This window comes from Scatophagus argus, chromosome 18 (genome assembly GCF_020382885.2).
Source record: "Scatophagus argus isolate fScaArg1 chromosome 18, fScaArg1.pri, whole genome shotgun sequence".
Taxonomy (NCBI): domain Eukaryota; kingdom Metazoa; phylum Chordata; class Actinopteri; family Scatophagidae; genus Scatophagus; species Scatophagus argus.
The window spans coordinates 4,694,112-4,715,612 of NC_058510.1; the positions used below are offsets into that span (position 1 = coordinate 4,694,112).

The 21,501-nt window shown below is 41.0% G+C and overlaps 3 protein-coding genes across 9 annotated transcripts in view; all 3 read right to left on the reverse strand.

The window, feature by feature from the left end:
* si:dkey-118j18.2 lies at positions 1 to 10,719 on the reverse strand. Its single transcript, XM_046371594.1, has 5 exons — positions 10,207 to 10,719; positions 9,896 to 9,976; positions 9,620 to 9,779; positions 4,357 to 4,489; positions 1 to 2,143 (listed from the first exon to the last, which is right to left on the reverse strand). Exons 2-5 carry the CDS (start codon positions 9,913 to 9,915, stop codon positions 1,929 to 1,931), a joined length of 528 nt encoding a protein of 175 aa, XP_046227550.1. The 5' UTR covers positions 9,916 to 9,976; positions 10,207 to 10,719; the 3' UTR covers positions 1 to 1,928.
* Positions 10,720 to 11,981: 1,262 nt separating this feature from the next.
* On the reverse strand, positions 11,982 to 14,966 carry timm21 (translocase of inner mitochondrial membrane 21). 2 transcript variants are annotated; one of them, XM_046371980.1, is made up of 6 exons: positions 14,400 to 14,966; positions 14,018 to 14,080; positions 13,809 to 13,906; positions 12,588 to 12,656; positions 12,336 to 12,441; positions 11,982 to 12,175 (listed from the first exon to the last, which is right to left on the reverse strand). In XM_046371980.1, exons 1-6 carry the CDS (start codon positions 14,707 to 14,709, stop codon positions 12,168 to 12,170), a joined length of 654 nt encoding a protein of 217 aa, XP_046227936.1. In that variant the 5' UTR covers positions 14,710 to 14,966; the 3' UTR covers positions 11,982 to 12,167. The 2 variants fall into 2 exon arrangements, with proteins under 2 accessions (XP_046227936.1, XP_046227935.1); XM_046371979.1 differs by having other exon boundaries at positions 12,583 to 12,656.
* A 789-nt stretch (positions 14,967 to 15,755) lies between these two features.
* Positions 15,756 to 21,501, reverse strand: part of neto1l (neuropilin (NRP) and tolloid (TLL)-like 1, like) — a 69,555-nt gene continuing 63,809 nt past the window's right edge. Inside the window, exons 12-15 of one of the 6 annotated variants that reach the window (XR_006841381.1) lie at positions 20,266 to 20,893; positions 19,327 to 19,401; positions 19,132 to 19,184; positions 16,478 to 18,385 (exon numbers count right to left, since the gene is read on the reverse strand). Coding sequence is in view for 5 of the 6 variants with exons in the window: in XM_046370659.1 (XP_046226615.1) it covers positions 18,298 to 18,385; positions 20,266 to 20,893 (716 nt within the window). In the remaining variant the exon portion in view is untranslated. The other 5 variants (XM_046370664.1, XM_046370661.1, XM_046370663.1 and 2 more) reach the window with 5 other exon arrangements.

Here is a 21,501-nt window from a genome sequence, read left to right on the forward strand (position 1 = left end):
TTATAAACAACAGTTTAATACAGATGATGTATTTCCCCACAACAGAAAAACAAAATTAATTCTCCTTAATTCACAAAGCTACTGGAGAGCTCTAATGTCACGGGAATGAACATGAAGTGAACAAACAGGACATGCGTTACAGTAGAAGCCTGTAACACCACGGTGCAGGTGGTCGATCGCCATCATGTCGCCGCCGCCGCCGCGTTAGTAATGTCAACCAAGTTAAAAGTTCAGATGTTTTACACTGCAGCTTCTCTGTTGCAACCTTCAGGCTGTAAAGAGCACAGGAGAGATTTCCTTTGACAGGCATCAGTGACAGATGCTCCACGATTTATCACCACGATACCAAGGATTATCATTAAAATACATTACATTTTAACATTTAAGATGACGCAGCGTCGTGATATATCCTCCGGCTGTTATGCACTTTCCCAAATTTCATGTATACAGCTTTCATTTTGTTTTACTTTCTCTCGCGCTCTGCAGCGTTCAGAAACCGTACACGATTATATTGTTACTGTAACAAACACACGGGAGGTGGATCATTTGCAAGCATCTTCTCAAGGTTATTCAAGGATTATCTGAAATGCAGTGACAGAAAAAAGCACAGTAATAACGTTTGCCAAAGCAACACTTTTCCAGAAAATACAAACAGAACAAATGCACAAGGTTTGCAGATCTCTACCAGCCTGTGGTAGAATAACAGGAAGATTACTCATGTTACAAGGAACAGAAACTGCTATTAAAAAAAAAAAAAACAAAACATTTTTTGGTTAGTCTTCATTTTGCAATATTATGGAAAAAAAACAGTTTTGTCAATGACTTATGAGCAAGTGCAGTTTCAGTTATTATTTTTTGTCAATTTAAGCCCTTAGCCCAACGTTACAATCCATCACATCAAATCTCATTATCTTACATCTGAATTTGAAAGAACCGACTTTCTGAGACAATGAAATAACAAGAATGGTGTTTATACTGTATAGATGATAAAGTAAAGCAGCAACAGACAGAACCCAGCAGGAGAGGTGATAATCAGCAGTGTTCATTTATTTCTTCAACTCGTCCTCGCTCGCTCCCGTTCACAGATCTAATGGGCACGCGTACTGCCTAATGTGCCAGTATAATCAACATGATATATTAAACAGAACTGGTTATGCTAATGAGGCCATTACTTAAAACAATTATTGCATTCATTATCAAATGGTTCTCCGTCAACATACTTTGTCTTCAAATAACACACGTGCAGCACTAATGGAGCACGGAGAGCAAGAACAGCTTGAAGACGCTGGAGCACAATTTATTCAATATGCACACGTATGCTGCAGAATTGCCAGAAAAATCGAGTAAGACTCTCCAGGCTGAGAGCTTTCTATCACAAGTCACTGTGCTCAAGAACAATGCCTACAGACAGACAGACAGACACAAGTAATATCCCACGGATATCACAGCAGCAGGAACTACAACATCTTCTCATTTCCCCAAACGTGCTTTTAAAATGACTCATGTCTTAGATCTGTGAAAGGAAGTGGCTTTGGACATACAGAAGGACGCCATCTTTGCGTTCACCTGTATCTCACCGACTCCCTTTGAGCTTAAGGAGGTCAAAGGGGTTTTTATCCTCATCCTAGCTGGGGGGGCAGGTACTGCGGTCCTGACTGAGGCACACAGGCTTGCTGATATCATCTGTTATTGCCAAACTCATCAGATGACCACTTTTTTTTTCTTTTTTTTTTAAACAATACAAAGTAGAAAAACAAGTTAGTTCTAAAACCCACCAAACACACACACACACATGCGCGCACGCACACACACATACCCGATCAAACAAACATCTGCTCTCATGTGACGAGAGTTAGGCTGGCAACGATCACTGAGGTTGAGTGTCAGAAGGCAGTGCATGGAGAAGGCAAACTGGCATCAGGGACTGATTAGGTGGACCTGCTCTCTGAATCACTGTGGCTTGCAGGACGGTCTTGTTGAGCGACTTGTGCCAGGGAAGATGGTGTGTAAGGAGGCGGGGCTTCATTTACGCTAACGGAGTCTCCACCCTCAGAAATGAGGGGAGTGAGATGGTTGGGACGGGGAGCGGCGGCCTCATCGCCCTGAGCACATTCGCTGTAAGGAGGAGGCTTCAGGTCGTCCTCTGCAACATAAAATGAAAGGAAAAAGGAGAAAACAGGTCAACCAGGCGATCGGCTGTCTACAAAAGCAGAAACATCAGCTCAAACAAGCCTCAACATTAGAAGAAAGGAAAAAAAAGACAACAATCTTGATTCATTCCTGCAAGACTCGTTTTTTTTATGCAACAGTGACTCTGTTTTGATGCAGTGCCTCACTGCACACAGCAAACGCTCCCACTTTCTCCCCAAGCTGCACCAGCAACCGACAAGTGTGTGCAGCTTCACATGACAAACTGAGCATGAGCAGAGGAAGAGGTGGGCGGGACACTGATGCAAGTAAGTCTTTAGTGCGTGGGAGTCACCGAGAACAATGTGGTGAGAGGGAGAGTTGTTAGGAGCAACAACACAAAGAATACTGTCTGAGAAAACTGACCCCAGAGCTCTTCTGAAACTTGTTGCTAACTTGTTAGCACCTTCACAGCCACTCCCTCAACCAACGCGCAGTCTGACCACACTCTCATCTGATTGGCTGTCATGAATAAATGGCTCATATCATGACCTGGCCTACACATTTGACTTCTTCTCTTTTACTTTAATGTTCAGAAGTTCAGCATGAGAGTTTGGCTCAGAGGACGATGGCGTATCTCAAATGGTCACAGAATTACAACCTGATAACAACGGAATTTGAAACTGTGGTGCAGGAAAATATAGGAAACGATACTGTATGGCTGCAAGACCTTCCTACAGGACTTATTATACATTCATGCTGCCATAGTGAGCCCTCGAGACACTCGTTATCTCTCACAGGAAAAAAAAAGATCACATGGTGATGGTGAAAGTGAGGCTACAATATCAAGTAATACAATTAGCGTTAAGATGTCACCACTTCCACCTGCGATAACCACATCCTACTGTCAGACTGAATGAGCACTTCAGATCAAATGAGGTGCCATTTGCAGATCAACAGACTAAAACTCAAGATCACGACAACTGGCCGGGCTGGCTTACGTCCTCTATCACAAAGTCACAACTGCACTCTGGGAAACACCAATATGTTGTTCGTCACGTGAAAAGCACAGGCGCCGAGTAGAACGAGAGCACTGTGACTGGCTTTCCGCTCCTTTAAATATCACCGTGAAGAAAGGAGATTATCGGAGTGATGTCGGTTAAACTGCTGCTGACTTTTTTCTATTTACAAGAAGAGAGAGGAGACTCTAACTAACTAACCACACGTTACTGTGTGCTGCGGACGCTTCATATCCTGGTCAGTTCACACGCCTGTGAGCAAAGCTTACAAACGACAAACTTTGTGCTCGTTCTCTTAAAGAAGCATCACCCAAGTCCTTCTAGCACTAAAAAATGTCATTACATTTTAGTAAATTAACACAGTTTGGTTATACAACAAAGTAGTGATGCAAGTTAATTCTCGTAAAAATGAATTAATGAGATCGACAGTTCAAATACCCCAAACAATCAATCAGGCACGTGAATCTCCAGCCTGGATCCTAACGGTACAGTATTTGTCATGAGTAGTTCCAACCTGTACAGAACACGTGTAGGCAACTGGATTAATAAACTGTACTCTGATCAGTGATGGGGGTTTTAGGCTGAAGCTGGATTTACACGTCTGTGTTAAGAGGTTACGCTGTGCCCAGCGTTGGCAACGTGTGTCGGCGCCGCTGCTGCTGACGTGTGCTTCTTAAAAGAAAGTCGCTACACATCAGGAGTACGAAGATGCAACGCTGGGACTGCAAGAACTGTGACCGGTCAGACTGGGCTGCTTGTGTTTCCTACTACAAGTATCCAATGCCAGCAGAAACTGAGATTTCAGTATCACACGTCCAGCAAAGCCAGCTCGACTGCAAACCTTCTTCTTGTCTAAACCTAACTAATCCAAGTACGATGAGCGCATTAAAGATATCAGACGCTTAACCTACACTGTATGTTTTCTACAAGGGGACTCCCATTAATCGCTTGCTTAAAGCAAAAACCTGGATTCACTTTACTGGATCCTGTAAGGACCTTTTGCATTGTAAACCTGCTACTGAGAAAAACAGATGCGTGGACAGACCTGAGGCTGAGAGGAAATTAAGAAGACTGAAGAAGGAGAAGGGAAAAAATAAGAAAGAGGCCGTGTTCCTGGCTCGACTTTTGATCAGCTTATTGAACGAGGAAGCAGCAGGCACGTGCCATAGTGCTGTGTTGAAGAGTGTGTGTGTGTGTGTGTGTGTGTTACCTCCAGACACTGCCTCGTATGGTGGTGGCATGTCCAAGTGGGAGAAGGATGCAGCTGGTGGCAGGGCTGTGGGGGGCTCCTCTAATGACAGGTCATCCTGAACACCATACCAACTTGGCCAGACAGAAGTTTGCTACAAGAGGAAGGAAACAGAAAGTCTTACTGACAGATACAGCAAAGGAGAAGAGGTTATAAATACATAAAGTACGTATAAGTACACATACATGAACACATTCAGTGCACAGACGGCAAAAAGACGCAGCTTAGACAGTCACAGATCCATTAGCTAAAGCCAACAATACAAATGTCAACACTATTAGGACACTAACTCAGCTGGTTTTACTTTAAACATCACCAGAGGGGACACTGCTGCTGGTTATGACAATATTGGATTTATCTGCTCCTCCAAAGAGACAGTCTTTAACCCTGTAGACTCAAGCTGTTTCTGGAGTTTGTGTGCTCCTGTCTCATTTTTACTCACTGTGGGCATGTGTTTTGTAATTGCATTTAAATCCTGCACTTCTATGGAAACAATACAATCCTGACTAGAAGTTGGGAGAACTAAAAACAAACAGTTAGAAATCCATAACGCATAAAAAACAACTTGAAATGATTTTTTTTTAGAATAATAACAATAAGACACATTATTATACACCCATCAGCCAAAACATTTTTACCACTGACAGGTGAAGTGAATAACATTAATCATCTGTTTGCAATGCAATGTTCTGTGGGGAAACCTTGGCTTCTGCAATCATATGGATGTTCTTTAACCTCCCACCCCAAAACACCTGGAGGCTCCACCCCAAAAGATCCAGCAGTCCGAAGCCAGTGACAACAAAATACCCCCAGAGCTGTTTTGAGAGCACAAGAGGGTCTTATAAAATATCAAGCAAGTGGTTAATGTTGCGGCTGACTGGTGTACACACATTTTCCATACATATACAAGATTTTTCTACAGAGGCGATGTGTGTTACCGCTATTGGGAGAAAAAAAAAGAGACTGCAATTCAGTCAAACTTTCACTCAACGTTTCACTGGCATCATTACTGACTCACCAAAATCATTCGAGGCTTCTCAGTAGCCCAGAATTCCAAGTTTTTCCACAGGATCTGGTGAGTCCAAATGGTTTTTGGCAAAATTCGGCATACAAAATAAAGTAATTTCAATGAAATGTCGCTGTTTTTAGTTTCGATTTGGTCGTTTTTCCCGCTGGAAGCAGTAGTCACACGTGAGTCATTCAAGGACTGTCTGCTTTTTCAGTTTCTGATAAAAGGTGTAATTTTGGTAATTGTTCAAGAAAAAGTCCCTTAAAACCCACCGCTGGGTTGTGTGGCTCAGATGCATTGCTTAAAGGTTCGACCGAAAATCAAATTTATACACTGAAGCACTAATCAAACAGCAAGACAATAGACACTTTAATAGTGCTGTCCTGCAGGTTTTGTTCCTCTTTTCTATGTTTAAACATGTGTTTTCCAACTGAAAACCTGATCGGCATGGAACGTTTTCAGCCCAAACCTGGTGAACCACATTAATCACCCATAAAGTCGTTTACACAAAACAAGATGAAGCAAGATGTCTGCTGGAGAATTGCACAAACAGGAGGTGGTGGTGTTTGTTACTCCAGGCTGTGACATTGCAATAACATTTTGCAAAGATATGTTTTATAATATTCAGTTCTTTTAAAGAGGAAAGGGCTGAAATAACAGCAGACAAACAGACAAATTGAAAAAGGGTTGATTTTCTTCTTTGTCTTTCCTTCTTTGCATGAAGAAAAGACGACAAGGCAAGCAAGGAAAGTCAGTTTTACTGAATGATCCATTAGAGGCATCAGGCTTTCAATAAGTTTACGACTATCAGAATAAGTTTTTGACTATCAGAACAGACGAATGTTAGATCTTTTTTCCTCCTCTACCTCTTCAGCAGAAGCTCTCTTTTATTCTTCTTCTCTTGCTGGCAAGCAAAACGCAACAATAAAAGTAAGACAGCACATTCAGTCCTGGTGATGGACTCAACTGCTGCAGACTGACGCTTTAATTAGTTCAAAATTGCCATCCTGTTGTTGTGGGCGCAACAGAGATTGATAAGGAAAGATGCAGCGCAGGCAGACCACGACAAGTTCAAGGTAATTACCGGACAAACCGCCTATAATAGTCTATAGAGTCACAATTATCGTGACATGTTTTGGAAAAGTCAAACTGGATCCTCATGGCTGGGTGGCAAACGTTCAGAGGCCAGATACGAGTCACATCCCTGCAGCATGGCATTTAGGAACAACCACATTAAAATAAACAAACAAACACCACCACTTTTTCCTCTAATCCTCCACAACCGGACCAAAAGAAATTACTCTAGAAACTATTCAACTCTTCCATCTCTCTCTCCAGGGCCTGCCATGTATCAAAAGTTTTTCCTTTTAGCGCTTCTGGATTCGGTTTTCAGGTAGCCGCGAATGTCCAAGTTAGTAAGCGATACTACATCAAGACTTTGTCCCCCACGCTGTGTTTGATTCATTTAAACCCAGGACTACAGTCGTCTTGGCGTCCCTCCAGAGAACGTTCAGAGAGCTGGGTTATGGATGACCGTGGGGCCTCTCAGCAGCACATTCCATTAAAATCTAAACAGGCAACATCATACACCAGAGATGGCAGAAGGAACAAGGAGTAAAGGAAGAAAGGAAGAGGAGCAGAAAGGAAAACGGGGGGAAATGATGCAGCAGAGTGTCAGAGGAGCAAAACCGTGAAAGAGGACATGAGACATGAAAAAGCAGAAATAGAAAGATGAGTGAAGAAGATGAGATTGTGGGATAATTAATGAACAAGTAATTAGCGATCTGACAAAAGACACAAAGAATCTTGAACTTCCTCTAACATCTGACAAACACTTCAGACGGCACACAACAGGGCCTGCCTGCCTGCCTGCCTGCTCGAGGCAAGTAAAATGCATTATGGCATGTTGGGAAAGTAAATCTAGCGAGTCATTTCCCTGAATGGGCAAATGGTAAAACAGAAATAAACAGCTGGTGATGGGCACAGCTAAAGAGAGGGACATTTCAGAAAGAGTCGGGCATTGGACGAACATTCTCAACTATCCTGGAAACAGGAGTTTGGTCAGTTGCTTATTTGGACTACAATAACTTTAAACTCTGTTGTTATAAGACAACCACTTATGCATAACAAAAATCTGTTCAGTGGAAAGTAAAAACAGACTTCGGGCAAGTTTAACATTGATACTGAACCTTGTACATGATGTTATAAGTGGTCTGGGAAAACCCAAGGTCAAAAGCTCAGGCATCTCTTAGTTTCAACTGCATCATTTATTTATTTTTTCTTACAACGGAGGCATTTCCTGTTAGACAGAAATTCCAAACAATGCTAAAAATATCATAGTATGTGCGTCTTAGATGCAACTACCACAATGGAAAAGAACCCAAAAGCTGAGATAGTGTTAATAATAATGATGATGATAACTAATAGGGAGTGACTAAATGTACTTTTTAAGCACACTTCCATTTAAATGAATCTAATCTTTGAAAATACCCTTGTCATTCACGCAGCATCTTTTGCAGTAACTTCTAAGAAGAGGTTGAAGATAAGAAATCGGTTAGAAACATCAGAGAAACCTGTTTCGTATCAACCACAGAGCACATATTGAAAGCTTCTGAATCACGAAGATGGCTTCCAGGTGTTTTAGAGAGACAGTAAAGCAGAAAAGGCCTGAGGGGACACACAGTCATGATGCCAGCCTGAACCTGTGGCACAAGGTATGAGGAAAAAGGCACCACACAAATGGATGATGAGCAGAGACATTACTATGCTAGACATACTACTGAAAACATCAACCCAAATAAAACTACCACTTGAAGGGAACAATCAAGGGAAGCACATATTTTGTAAAAGACATAATAAAAGAAATGCTAAGACAACCATCAAGGTCATCCAAATTACTCTTAACGGGCATAAACTAATCAGAATGAAGACCTTCAAAAGGGACAAACATTTTAAATCTGTGTACTCCCGATGTCCTGTCTGTGTCTTCACTGACGATATTTGCACAAAATAATCTCACATGCACGGTTGAAATTTCACAAACTTGTCTAGAAAAGAAGAGCACTCAGTCACACACTCAAAATTACTTTCTAACTGAAGAAACGTCAAAGGTGAGACCTGCTCTGTCAGACCTCTGACATCAACAAGGTCAAACAAACAGAAAAATGTTAGCACCCAAGTGCATGGAAACGAGAAGCTCTAACAGATTAATGCAGATCGTCTACTGGCTCTGTATGTCACTGAAAGTGAAATGTGAGGGAAATGTGAGTGAAAGTTGACTGACTGAAAACCACATGAGAGAACAAACAGGCTGTCTGCAAAACCTAACACAACTGTGACCTTATCTGACTTTTTCTTACTTCAGGCTTGCAAACTTCACTTTACAATGCACTGCTTTCAGTGAGCCACGGCTGCTGCGGGGCCAAAATAACACTAATGCAGTTACAGAGGAGCTATAATCACATGGAGTCTGGCTGGTATATGATTTTAACACAGATGATGTTACCAACAAAACTCATACAGCCTATAAAAAAGCTGCTACTTTTTTACTATTTTATTTATTTTCATTATTATTTTATTATTTATTAGCTTGTATGTGCCTGCTTGGATTTGAAAGTTTGGCTCAACAGAATTGTCTGAACTTTCCCCAACGATGACAAAATATGGAAGGCTCCAACGGCTATCACAGAATGAAATAAATGTTCTTCTAGAGGTTCTCTAAATATCCATCAGACTCAGTGGTGATCAGTCTGTGTCTCCCGTCCCTCACGCTCTACGCCGACCAGAGGTCGCGCTTCCTCCAGTCGCTGCTTCTGCAGTAATTCACCGTTGCGTTATATTTTTTTTAATTTGCGGGGATATAGTGTATTAGAAAAATCTGAGGGTGTGGTTAACCTTTAAGTGCACTTTGAATAAGGTTACATTACTAAAACTCAGTCGGATGGGGAGTCACAGCAAGTGAAAACAGTCTCACCACAAACAATCGGGTCAAGCTGGATCCTGCCTTAAGTGCAATGTGCCTGCCAAGTGTACCGTACTCAAGTCTTTCAGCCTACAGAGTGACATTCTCTTTATTACCCAAACCTTTAAATACTCAGACTCAGTCCTTATAAAGACATATTCTGGAGGCGTAAAAACCCCCTCTGTGGTTGACAGCAGCGAGCTGAAAACGCAAGACAAGTTGGCGTTTGAATGACTGTGAGGGTCTGCACTTACACTCTGTCTCTCACACATCTGATGAAGGTATGCTCGTCCTCCTACAATGACTATCTGAGCATTGCGGGGGTTGCTCAGGTATGCTGCCAGCTGCCTCTGTCTTGATCGGTACCAGCACACGTAGAAGAATATTTTGATAATGATGAATATGATGACAACTCTGTAAAGATAAGACAGGCCTTTATTAGAGGAGGGCGAAACAGCCTTGTGCATCAGTTTGAAACTCCACTTACATTTAAAAACAGATGCAAATGTAATTATAGGTGTTATACTCACATGTACCAGTACAGTTCCATTTCTGTGAGATGTCAATTACTGAGAAAAGGCTCTCATAACTGGGGAACAACTTGCTGATCCCTGGCCAAAAAACGGGAACAATTTTGAGTCATTTTGCCCTAAGAAGCAATAATCATTGCGTTTCATGACACGCTCGAGTCTTCTCACCAAGTTAACATACGTGAGGTTAAAATGCTCAAGCACTTTGTGTAACTTAAAACTGATGTTAGGTTTAGCACGACATCTCCTCCGTTTACTTAGCTGCCTTAACTTGGCTAAACGCAAACACAAGAACGGGATTTTGAACTTACTTTATGGAGTGAACTCGACCTTCTGAGTTAGCTGGAAAGGTGTGCCATCTCCCTCGTCGTCATAGGGGATGTGATGCGAACAGAGCTTCAGGAACCAGCTGAGGCTACAGCTAGCGTTAGTCTGGCTAACGTTAGGCTATCGTGCGAAAGGCCACAACAACAACAGCCGCTACTCTACCGCTACGCATACAAAACAACCGCTAAAATGAACCGTGTCTGTCAGCATAGTTTCCTGGTACTGTCCTCAAAGTCACTAGCTAGTTATCCGTCAAACTACTCGATAACTTTACGTTGAGGAAACAACTAAACCAGTCCTGGAGAGTTCTAGCTTAGCTCATCTCAACGCGTTCCTTCTTACTGCCTCACACAGTGGGCGGCGTTCGTAAGACTGCTGCCTTCGAGCTTCCCGTAAACTGCTTTCTCTGAACCCCGAGCGCAGACGTAACAAACAATTAGTCGGTTAGTTTGTACGTTCAGGTGCTGTTGTTGATGTCAGAAATCGTAACTCGAATTGACGCTTCGGTGACGGTCGTATTCAGTCATTCAGTACCGAGCGACTTTGTGCTGCCATAAGGATAATGGAAATATGTAAGCACATCTAAGGAAGTTGATGTGTTAATTATTTTAAAAATATGGTTCCTCGATGAAAAATACCCAAATACTAAAATTTGTAAAGAATTTAGATGAGTAATTGCAGCTTCTCTGTATCTCAACATGAGCATTATCACAATAAGTGATTTAAAAAAAAAAAAAAGAAGATTTTCTTCCTTTCCGGGGTTGTTGCTAGCGCGTTACACTCATGTCATTCATAAATGCCAATATTTCCGAAGCTCTCAAAGGTAGCATAGCTTTAACTAACAAAAGAGTAACAACTGGACCAAATACAGAATATTTGAAAGAACAGTGTCGATATATTATGCATGTGACTGAACATATACAAAACATAATGTAAATATATTTTTATAATGTAGATGTATACAATTAAAGAATATAAAATACAATATGAAGCTAAATTTTCACTTATTGTTCGTTTGAGATCAGATGTTCAACCCATCTCATTTTGATAAAGTCTACAAACACCATCTCACAAAATCTATTGCAAAAAAACCATTCAGAGACAGGCCCGCTATTTCAAATACATAGAAAAATATTAACTGCATGAGAAATTAAATCGTCTATAAGCTCACGTCGGGTTGTACGTACATCGTGGTTCTTTGCCGCCATCTAGTGGAAAACGTTTTATAACACAACGTAAACGGACACCCAAGTGCAATTACTCATTAAAACAAAAACTGAAAGAGATACGTACCTTGAAAAGAAAACCAGACTTATCAGAAAGTAAACGAGGTGATCTCTGAGACAACAGCGTGACGGACTTGATCCTTTAGGGCTATTTGTTAAATGAACTGCCTGTGAACTGATTAGACCATACATCCAATTGAATTAACGTGACAGATCAATCATGGTCACATCCATATGTTCAAACTCAACCTGCTCAGAGAAAAGACAACACTGATACGGATTTTTTTTTATTGCGCGTCTGTTCTGTGTATGTAAAGTTAAACATTTGTATTACAATTTAAAAGCATCTTTGATTATAAATTATTTCAAAATTCGTCCCGGATAAAGCGGAAGAAGATGGATGGATGGATGGATCCTGGAGTCTTTCAGTCAAAAAAGAAAATACTATTTGTAGCACATGTGCATGATTCATAAATAAAACAAAAATATCAATGATCAGTTTCTGTGAAAGAGACCAGGATTTGCAAAGCAAACAGCTTTTAACAGTCAATTTAATTTAAATTAACAGTGCATCGTCAGCTACTTGTCCTGTTACACAAACACAATGCTTTTTCAGTGAAGTCCATTATCTTTCTCATCGGTTGTCTTCCACAATGATGGTCCTTCTTGGGTAGGTGTCTACATCCACAAATATGTAACGAAACTCATATTTCCCAGTTTCAGGATTCTGCGAAGCATCAAGAAGTTAAAACAAGATCTCAGCATTAAGTCTCAGCAGTCACACCCGAAATCATTTTGGCGTATACTTCACATATGTAATTCTTAAATATTGAGCAGTACTACTTTGGTATGTCACATCCTGCAATCTAACAAAAGAAAATACCAACCTCTTTTGACTCTGAATGTACAGTTCCTTTGAGGCCTGGCTCCGAGCCTTCGATGTAAAACTTTAACTGCATGTGCTTCAGTCCATCCTTCATGTACTCCAGATGACTAAGGTGGAAACACACACACACAAATGGTGCTTAACTTGGTTGCTTTTATTGCCCCACTAAAGTCTCATATCTGGACAGACGTGTGCAACTTATTCATCAGCTCACAAACAAATAATGAACAGAGTATGAAAATTCCCACCTGACCTGCTGCCTCCTTCCTCGACGCGTAGTCTCCCCATAACACCTGATCGGCTCCCCAAACGCACCGATCACCTACATTTTCAGTACACAAAAACGTTCTGTTGCACTTTACTTTTCAACACAAGATGAATTCAAGAATTGCATAACATAAAATAAATTTTGAGTTCATGTCTCTCTCCTGGGGCAGCCGTGGCCTAGAGGTTGGAGAAGTGGCTTGTGATCGGAGGGTCACCGGTTTGATTCCCCCACTGGACGGGCAGGAAAAATTTGGGTGTGGTGGAGTGATTAATGCGAAAAATGCCCCCCACTCCATTAGCCTGCGGATGTGCCTTTGAGCAAGGCACTTAACCCCCCCAATTTGAAACGGACTGGACTGTCTACTCAGCTGCTCATGAACTTTTACAGAGCCACGATCGAAAGCATCCTGTGTCTCAGTGTGACTGTGTGGTATGGCAGTTGCACAGCGCAGGACAGGAAAGATTTAGCCCGGGTGGTGAGGACAGCACAGGGGATTGTGGGCTGCAGTCTACCAGATCTGGACTCAGTTTACACTGCCCGAGTCCAGAAGAAGGCAAGACGCATTGCCACAGACCCCACCCACCCGGGCAACAAACTGTTTGTACCGCTTCCATCAGGAAAGCGGTACAGGAACATTAAAACCAGCACCAACAGACTCAGGGACAGCTTCTTCCCCAGAGCTGTTAAAGCAATAACCCCCCTACAGTGAAACACTCATACACATAGTCTGGCACTAGTGCACTTTGTTTTATCTACCTCACTCTGTATTCTGCATTTTGTACTTTGTATTTTATATTTTTATATTTTCTTCTAAGGTGTGCAATTTTTTATTTTCCTATTTATAAGTGTGTTTTGAAGCTGAGAATCTGCACAAAATTTCGTTATGCTTGCATAATGACAATAAAGACTCTTGAATCTTGAATCAATATGCTCCCCGGGCGCTTGATGCTGCCCACTGCTCCTGTGTGTGTTTCACTGCATGTAATTTTCCAGGTGTTGCATGTGTGTGTTCAGCTAAGGATGGGTCAAATGCAGAAGACGAATTCAGTGTGTGTATGTAAAAATATATATACTGCCAATAAAGCTGATTCTTAATCTTAAATTCATGCATTCAACGTAACACAGCTGAGGTGCTGTCTACAGTTCATACTGCTGTCACGAAGAGACATCCTGTTTGGCCTCAGTAATCTGTGATCTCATCCTTACCTCTGGGTCTAACCTGACTTTGTTGAAGGCTTTCCCATAGATTTTATTTGGACTTGAGGAAGAAAACAACTCCTGGAACACCACGTACAGCAGCCCACCTGAAGTACAAACAACCACACAGTGCACGTTAGTGCTCATATTTGTTATTTTGCTTAAAATGAGATGATAAATCTGTTTGTCTATGATGGAAATCTCGAGGTCGTAGTCACCTGTCACTCCAAGCCCGATGAGAACAACTATAAAATAGGTGAAGTCTCTGCCAGCTTCTTTCACTGGAAGATTAACACGGTGAGAGTTTTTATCAGTCAGCTCTAAATAAGATTATGAAGCTGCTGCTGGTTACAGCCTCACAAATGCAAACAGGTGTTAAATATATGTTTTTCCTCTTATAAAAGACAGAAAATTATAAGACATTGTACGTGTCTCAGTTACTATCATCTTGTCACCCTACTGCTCGTTTGGAAAAAGTCCACTTACTGCTGAGGTCTAATTTAAGACTTCTTTTCGTTGTCGTTACTTTATCTTTGCACATATAGTGGAACTGCTTTGACAGAGTGGAAGATATCTCACATGTATCAATGCCTTGCTTACCTTTTTGTGTAGCGGAAGCCTTTGGGCTCCCGCCCTGATACCTGGACACTGACTTGTCTCTCTCTTCGGGGCTGCTTTTGCTTCTGGCCGTGGAGTCGGTTGAAAACCCCCGCAGTCTGTGCGTTTGACGGAGGCAACTCAGCACTGCGATAACAGACGAAGCAGGCTCGACTTTTCTGCGGAAGGTCAGTTTTGATACCGCTGACACCGTCCTGTGAGTGTGTGTGAACACGCATTTCTGGACGGAGTGCTGTGGAGTTGTTTGTTGTAGAGTCCGATGCAGAGCTTTCAGTATTTGCATATAAGCCATGATGTCCTCTGTGAGTTAGCTTAACTGCACAGCCAGCTAGCAAGCGGAGCTAATGTGTCCTTTAGTCGTCTCAACGCCTCACGTTAGCAAGCTAAAGCAGTGAAAACCACAGTCACCTACCAGAGGCTACAGTTGGATAAAAGTTACTGTACGACGCGAACACACAGTTCACACCGCTAGCTAACTTACTTGGAAAACCAATGCACTGCAGCGGAGGAGCGAGGCGCGTCATTTTGTCGTCACACACCGTCCGCAGGGTTCATGGGAAAATGAGTTGTTTGTGTAGCAACTGTCGTCGTATTTACACACCTTCACAGACTGGTAATAATATGTTTATTTATTGTTATATTATTAATAGTTGTTAGTAACATTATAGGCTTTAAATGCGGGAATTTCCTGAAATAAATAAAAACAATAATAAAAAAACAATGTAAAGACAAAAAGCGTCTCCCTCATTTAACATGTATGATCCATGAGAAGTCTGTGACTGTGTCTGTGTGTGCAGAGACCCTGCCCTCTGACTTCTGTATTTTTTAATTTTCTCATTATTTTGACATTTATGGAGATCGACGATCCCAGAGAAAGATAGTCGTTTGTTGCACACAAGTCCTTTCCTTTATTTCCTAAATTATCTTTACGGTTGTGAAAACTAAGCTGCAAGCACAACACTGACATATTACCACACTTTAAATTGGTATCAAGCTATGTTGGTTTTCACAGCTAGAATTTTTTCTGCAGCATCAGCATATAAAATTTCCAACCTGTGTTTTTGAACAGTTGAAACCCTTTAATATAACTATAATTGTAAATTTATCTCTCAATATCGAGGACATGACCTCAGTGTCCCGAATGACGGGGGCTGCATGGTCCTGACCAGAAGTGAATATAAAATTAGTTTGTTACTGACAAAATGAATCATCACAGTAAAATCAGTAAACATTAGTTTATTGAAAACATCAGTCCAGCATTTTCTTAATGTTTTATCAAATAAATATGCAAACTAGTAAAAAAAAAAAAAAAAAAAAAAAAAAAAAAAGAAAGAAACCTGCCACAATGCAATGAAGTCCGACAAAGAGAAAGACATAAAAAAAGATAAATTAAAAAAGGGGATAGTAATCAGACATCAGTGGGAGTGGAAATAAATAAATGTTAGTTGACTGGTTAGTAGAATCATGTCTATGCACCTACTCATGAAGTTTAACATCACTCTGTTTCAAACATTCAGGTTTTTGTCTTCGCAGCAAGGGTTTCTGAAGTAGTTTAGATATAAAAACAACCTGATAACTCTACTGTAAAGACATGACATTAAAATAATAAATATTATAAGAAATCAGCAGCTCAAATATGCTATTTCATATCGTGACCGTTACATGAAAATGATTTTAAAAAAAACCTGATTCTGCTTCTTTTTTCTCCATGAACAACTTTACATTAAAGGTACTCTATTGTTCCAAAAAACCCAAAGTTTCAGTCCCGTATCTGAATCAGTGTTCCATGGCTCGTCAATCCCAGCCAGCTGTGGAGCACAGGTAGGGAAAATGCACCTCTGCGGTCCAAACAAAGAAGAAAAACTTGATGCATACACCACAAACCTTTTTTTTATTATTGTTTTTTTTAATTTTTCTCATCACAACACTCTACACTGGTAAAGTTGCTCAGGGCAACAGTTCACTCAAGATGCAAGGGAGAGAAACCTTAGCTCCGAATGCTGTCAAACTTGGCAAGATGCAGAGGAATGATGCATCTGTCTGATGTATCTGCAGAGAAATGAAAACACTATTACTTTAAGTCTGTCCGGGGCTTCCCAGCTCTCTCATCTGCTGCCTGGGATGCTTGTGATCGAATTGGTTCAGACTTTCCTAATTACTGAGGTGTCTGCCTCTATCTGTGTACTGGCAGCTGAGTTTGTGACCTTGTGGCGTTTGTGTGTGTGTGTGTGTGTTTGATGGAGAGGGAGGTATGTGAGTACACGTTTTTAATAAATACAGTAGAACAGAAGTGTTGGCCCAGTTGTAAAACAGAAACAACACAGAGACATCAGCAGAACGTCTGCATAGAAAAGAAACATTTTATTCGATATCTGCATATGGGTCTGTGTATGATCATGTATATATGCAGGAAAAAGTGGAGAGCATGGATGTAAATGATACATACATGACACTGAAGACAGAAAATAATATGCACATAGATGATATATCATAAAAACTGACACAGAAAGTAGGAAGTCGGACAATGACAGAGCGTATAAGAACAAAGACGTCATATGCATCGTGTGTGTGAATCGTTTGTGTTGTTGTGCTCACAGCTGCTCTTCTAATTTTCCACACGAGGCAGTTTGTTTTTCAGTTTCTCCTACAAAAGCCTGCCAGCGGTCGATGTTGTTAGTGTGAGTTCCTGTGTGTGGGGTTCATGTCATCCGGACAAACACAAAAAGTCAATTAACTCGTCTGTCAGGTACCTGTGATTACCTGGAATTATGTGGACCGTCTACGACTCGTTTAATTGTCCTGTCTGGGGAAACAAATCCTTTGAAAACCAGCAAAAAGCATATGACTTTGAAACATGAAAAGCTGAGCTGACAGGAACTACTGACCAAAAGCCAATAAAAGAAAAAAAGTGAAGCTTTATTGTTATTTATTTTTACAAAGCATCAGTAAAATCAGCCCTGAAAGATAACTGGAATAACTGTAAAAACTTCCATCTTTTCAATTTGCCTCAGTAAAAAAGTTTTAATACAAAGATGTTAAGCTCCTACAGTAGAAGAGATTTAGAAGACAAACAGACTTGAAGTAAACACATTTGCCAAAAATAAAACTCCTTGTCAAATTAAAAATGAATACTGAAAAGTTAGTCAGCATATTTAAAAGGGAATTTGTGTTCAAATGGAAATGGTGAAATTTACCTGCGCAGTTATCTCTATCTAACGATTTGCCAAAGCAACGACATGCAATGCAATTAATTAATTTTGCCATTTGATTTATGTATTAGTAGATGAAGGCTTCTTGTATTTTTATGTTAGTGTGTTAATGCTTTAATGGATATTAAAGAAGCATGCACAAGTCATACAACTCGGCCTTGAATTGTTATCCAAATTGAACTGCTTATTCCAACAGTATCACATTTGATTAGGTAATTGGTTAATCGAGTTCAATTCCAATTTGCACAAGTAAAGTAAATCTTCCACACTTGTCAAAGTGCAAGCATCTATACTTTGCTATTAACATAACATGTATGCTACTAATTTGAAAAATACATGCTTAAAAATTAACTTGAAGATGTTTGATCACATTCATTTTCTTATGAGTGAGGAATCTATGACAATGGCAGAAATGTTTCTGACTGACATTCCAAATTTAAAGTTAAATGGTGAATAATCAATAGTCATGTTCATTGAACAGGTCCATTTCTTTCCAGTGAAACAAAAAAATCTGGATAGACTACAGAGCACACAGAGCTGACTGATTTTCAGAACTTTCCCACTTCACAGCTGGAGTTTTTTCATCTAGTCCGTTGTGTTCACCTTCGCACATGAATTCACGTTACACATAATCAATATCCTTTCGTCAAAGTGTCCCTTCATCATCAGCATCATGCTGGTGTAAATCTCCGCTCCGCTTTTTCATATGTCAGTGACGCCCGTTCGTACTGATCCAGGATTGCACTATTCTCAAGAAGTCTACATGATGGAGACAATGCAACATAATGTAGAACATAAGCGGACACAGACAGACAACAGGACAGCACATCTCTCACACTAACAGACAAAACAATGGGTAGCACTTTATGTGGCTGCTCCATCATGTGCAAACACGAAGCTGCAACTGCGATTGAAGTAAATTTCTTCTAAATTTACCATCTTAATAAACAGGCTCGTCTCATCAGGTATCTGCAGCTCTGATGCTCATATTACCGTGTCCGGTTGTAGTTATTACAGCCTCATGAGAGCAGAGTCGCGGGGCAGACACATAAACTGTTACACACACAGGCATAAATGCTATGCTTCACAAAATCAATTACGACAAGTGACATAAATCATGCAAAACCACAGAGGAATTCTGTGTGAATGTGTGATCAGTAAAGATTTGCAAATTACAAAGATGAATGACACATTTAATTGATCTCAGTGTGCTTTTAGTGTGTGCAAAAATTCCCACTGATGTAATTTAATGAAAACATGTGGGATTGTGTCTGTTTTCAGCTTTGTGCTTTTACGTGAGTATCTCTACACAACTGATATACATTATTTGCTGTAGGCCTACTGTCAGAAAAGTGCAGAGATCAGACAAATTATCCGATAACAGCTTCAACCAAAGATCACTGGGAAACAGTCCATGCTAATGAATCTCCACTGAGTGACACAATGTATGACCTTGGGAGGACATACAGTAAACTTGAGCATCACAAAGACTTCAACAAACTCACTAGAGGGGCAAGATGGCTGCAAGCAAGAAAACCATCTTGGTGAAAATGAACAACTGAAAAACAAACAAAAAAAATTATAAACCTGCGCAAAAATCACAGAAAAGAAAAAAGAACTTACATAAAAGTATATACTGACTGGGCAAATGATGACTACACAACATATAAAGATGTTGATTGTTGGATAAGGGTGCTTACCTTGAGATTGTCTCTTAGACCCTAGTTGTGTTGTACTCTGATTCATGTTTGCTCAAAGAGCCAATGAGGCAGAACCTGAAATGTCACGGCTCTTTCGTTTAATATCAAACTCCTTATTGCATAGAGAGGTCAGAATGCACAATGAGCTACATAACAGCAATAAACTTCATCAGTGCTTTCCTAGTCGCTGGGAGCTTTGCATGCACACTTGTAGAAAATTAATAAACAGTCAAGGACCCCCTGAAAAGAGCACACAGAAAGTGCATGCAAGAGAAGTTCAGAAGTATTTCCTCCAAAAAAGTTGCTCTGATACCTTCACGTAGTGTCTTCGTAAACATGTGCAGTTACTTTTCAAGCAGTTAAGGTGCAAGTACACAGTAAAATATTTCTCTTTTCTATAGAAAATCTTGTTCATGCCAAAATGTTACGCTATATAGAATCTCGGTCATATGTTTTCACAGTTAGGAATATAAATGCATATTTTTAAATTTGCATTCATGTCAACGAAGTTAGTCTCAGAAGTTACGCACAGATTCAAGCCCTTGTGTTAGCATTCAAAATTGGACCGATTACAGAATGAATATGAGGTCTGTATTTGCTTAAAGAGCTCTAACAAACCTCAAAGTACAGCAGAGTCTAGAATCACCAGCTGAGGAAAACTAGCCTAACAAGTTCAAGGATGAGCATGCAAGAGGGGGCAAATTCGTCATAATTTAGCCCTTTGTGGAAGAACGGTTTTAATGGCAGAAAGGGGAGAAAGGATCAATGCAAACAAAGAAGCTTATCATAACCTTAAAAAAAAATAATGAGAGGAAGAACAAAGCTAAAATAAGAGTAAAACAAAAATAAATGTAAGTAACCCCAAACACATTTCAAGCATCCCCATAGTTAACTTAAAGGTTGTTGTTCTTTCCTCATCAGAAATCTATGGATACTGACCGCTGTACTGCCTTTTCGTGGCGTGAAAGCCGGTGGCTGGTGGTGGGAACTTCTTCCAGGTCGTCCTCCAGGTCACATCCATTGTCTGCTGCCTCTTGCGAGTAGCTGTGCTTCATGACCAAGATGCTCCTGCGGTTTCCAGCGGCCGGCAACAAGGGCCGCACTGCCATGGGCGGCTGTGGGAGGTCTGTGAGCAGAGCGGCGGCCGCTGAGTCTCGAGCGCTCAAGTTCCCACGGCTCCCTCGTCCACTTAGTGACAGCTGGGATATGTGGGCGGAGCCGGGGTTGGAGGAGGAGCCACAGTGGTGATCGTGGACGCAGCGCGAGGAGGCACGGCGAAGGGCGTGGTAGTTCTCAAAGTCTTCCGCCAGGTCAACTAAGTCTGCTGATGCCGCAGCGGCTGTGGTGGCACTCCGTAAAGTACACAGCTCATAGTGAGGCGGCTCAAAGACCTCTTGGAACATGGTGGGGTCAAAGTCCTCACGCCGCAGGATGTACTTTTTGCGTGGCTGCTTGATCTGGACGATGACGGAGACGATGAGGAGGATGAGGACGATGCAACAGGTGACACCAATAATGGTCCCGTTTGTGTTGTTCAGGTTGTCCAGGATGTTGGCTTTCCTCTTCTCTGTACAGCGAAATGGAAGCACAACAGAAAGGGAACCTTTATGAGAATATGAACAATTCTAAACTGTGCTGCAAGATGTATAGAGGTTTTATAAACTGCATATGCAAGGAGATGGGGCTTAGCTTATAAATGCATTAAAGAAAGAAAGAAAGACATCCTGTAGTTCAATTGTAAGGAAATCTAACAAATGAACCTTATCAAGTACAAGATTAAGGGCATGACTTTCACAAGCTAATGAAAAATAGGGCCAAAAAGGTCATATTGGGTCATATGTATAATCCACGCTACCACAAAGAGTAGCGCAGACTACCAGAGTGTGTTGAGAGGCAATCTGTGCGTAGATCCCCGATATTTAAATGCTGGATGAACACGTAGCACAGCACACTGAGCTTCAGTGACATGAGTGGTTACGCTGAGAAGTGTAAAGGAGAAAGGAATAAAACCTGACATTTTTCCACTAATGAGAACAAATGTGGGGATCACAGTGGCCCTATGCATTACTAGAGCGGAGCGAACGCAGAAGATGAAGTAACAGGCCGAGAAACATGGCCTCTTCTTGCTGAGTTCTGCACAATTTCAAATTGCAGTGTGGAAAGGTATCTTAGTCT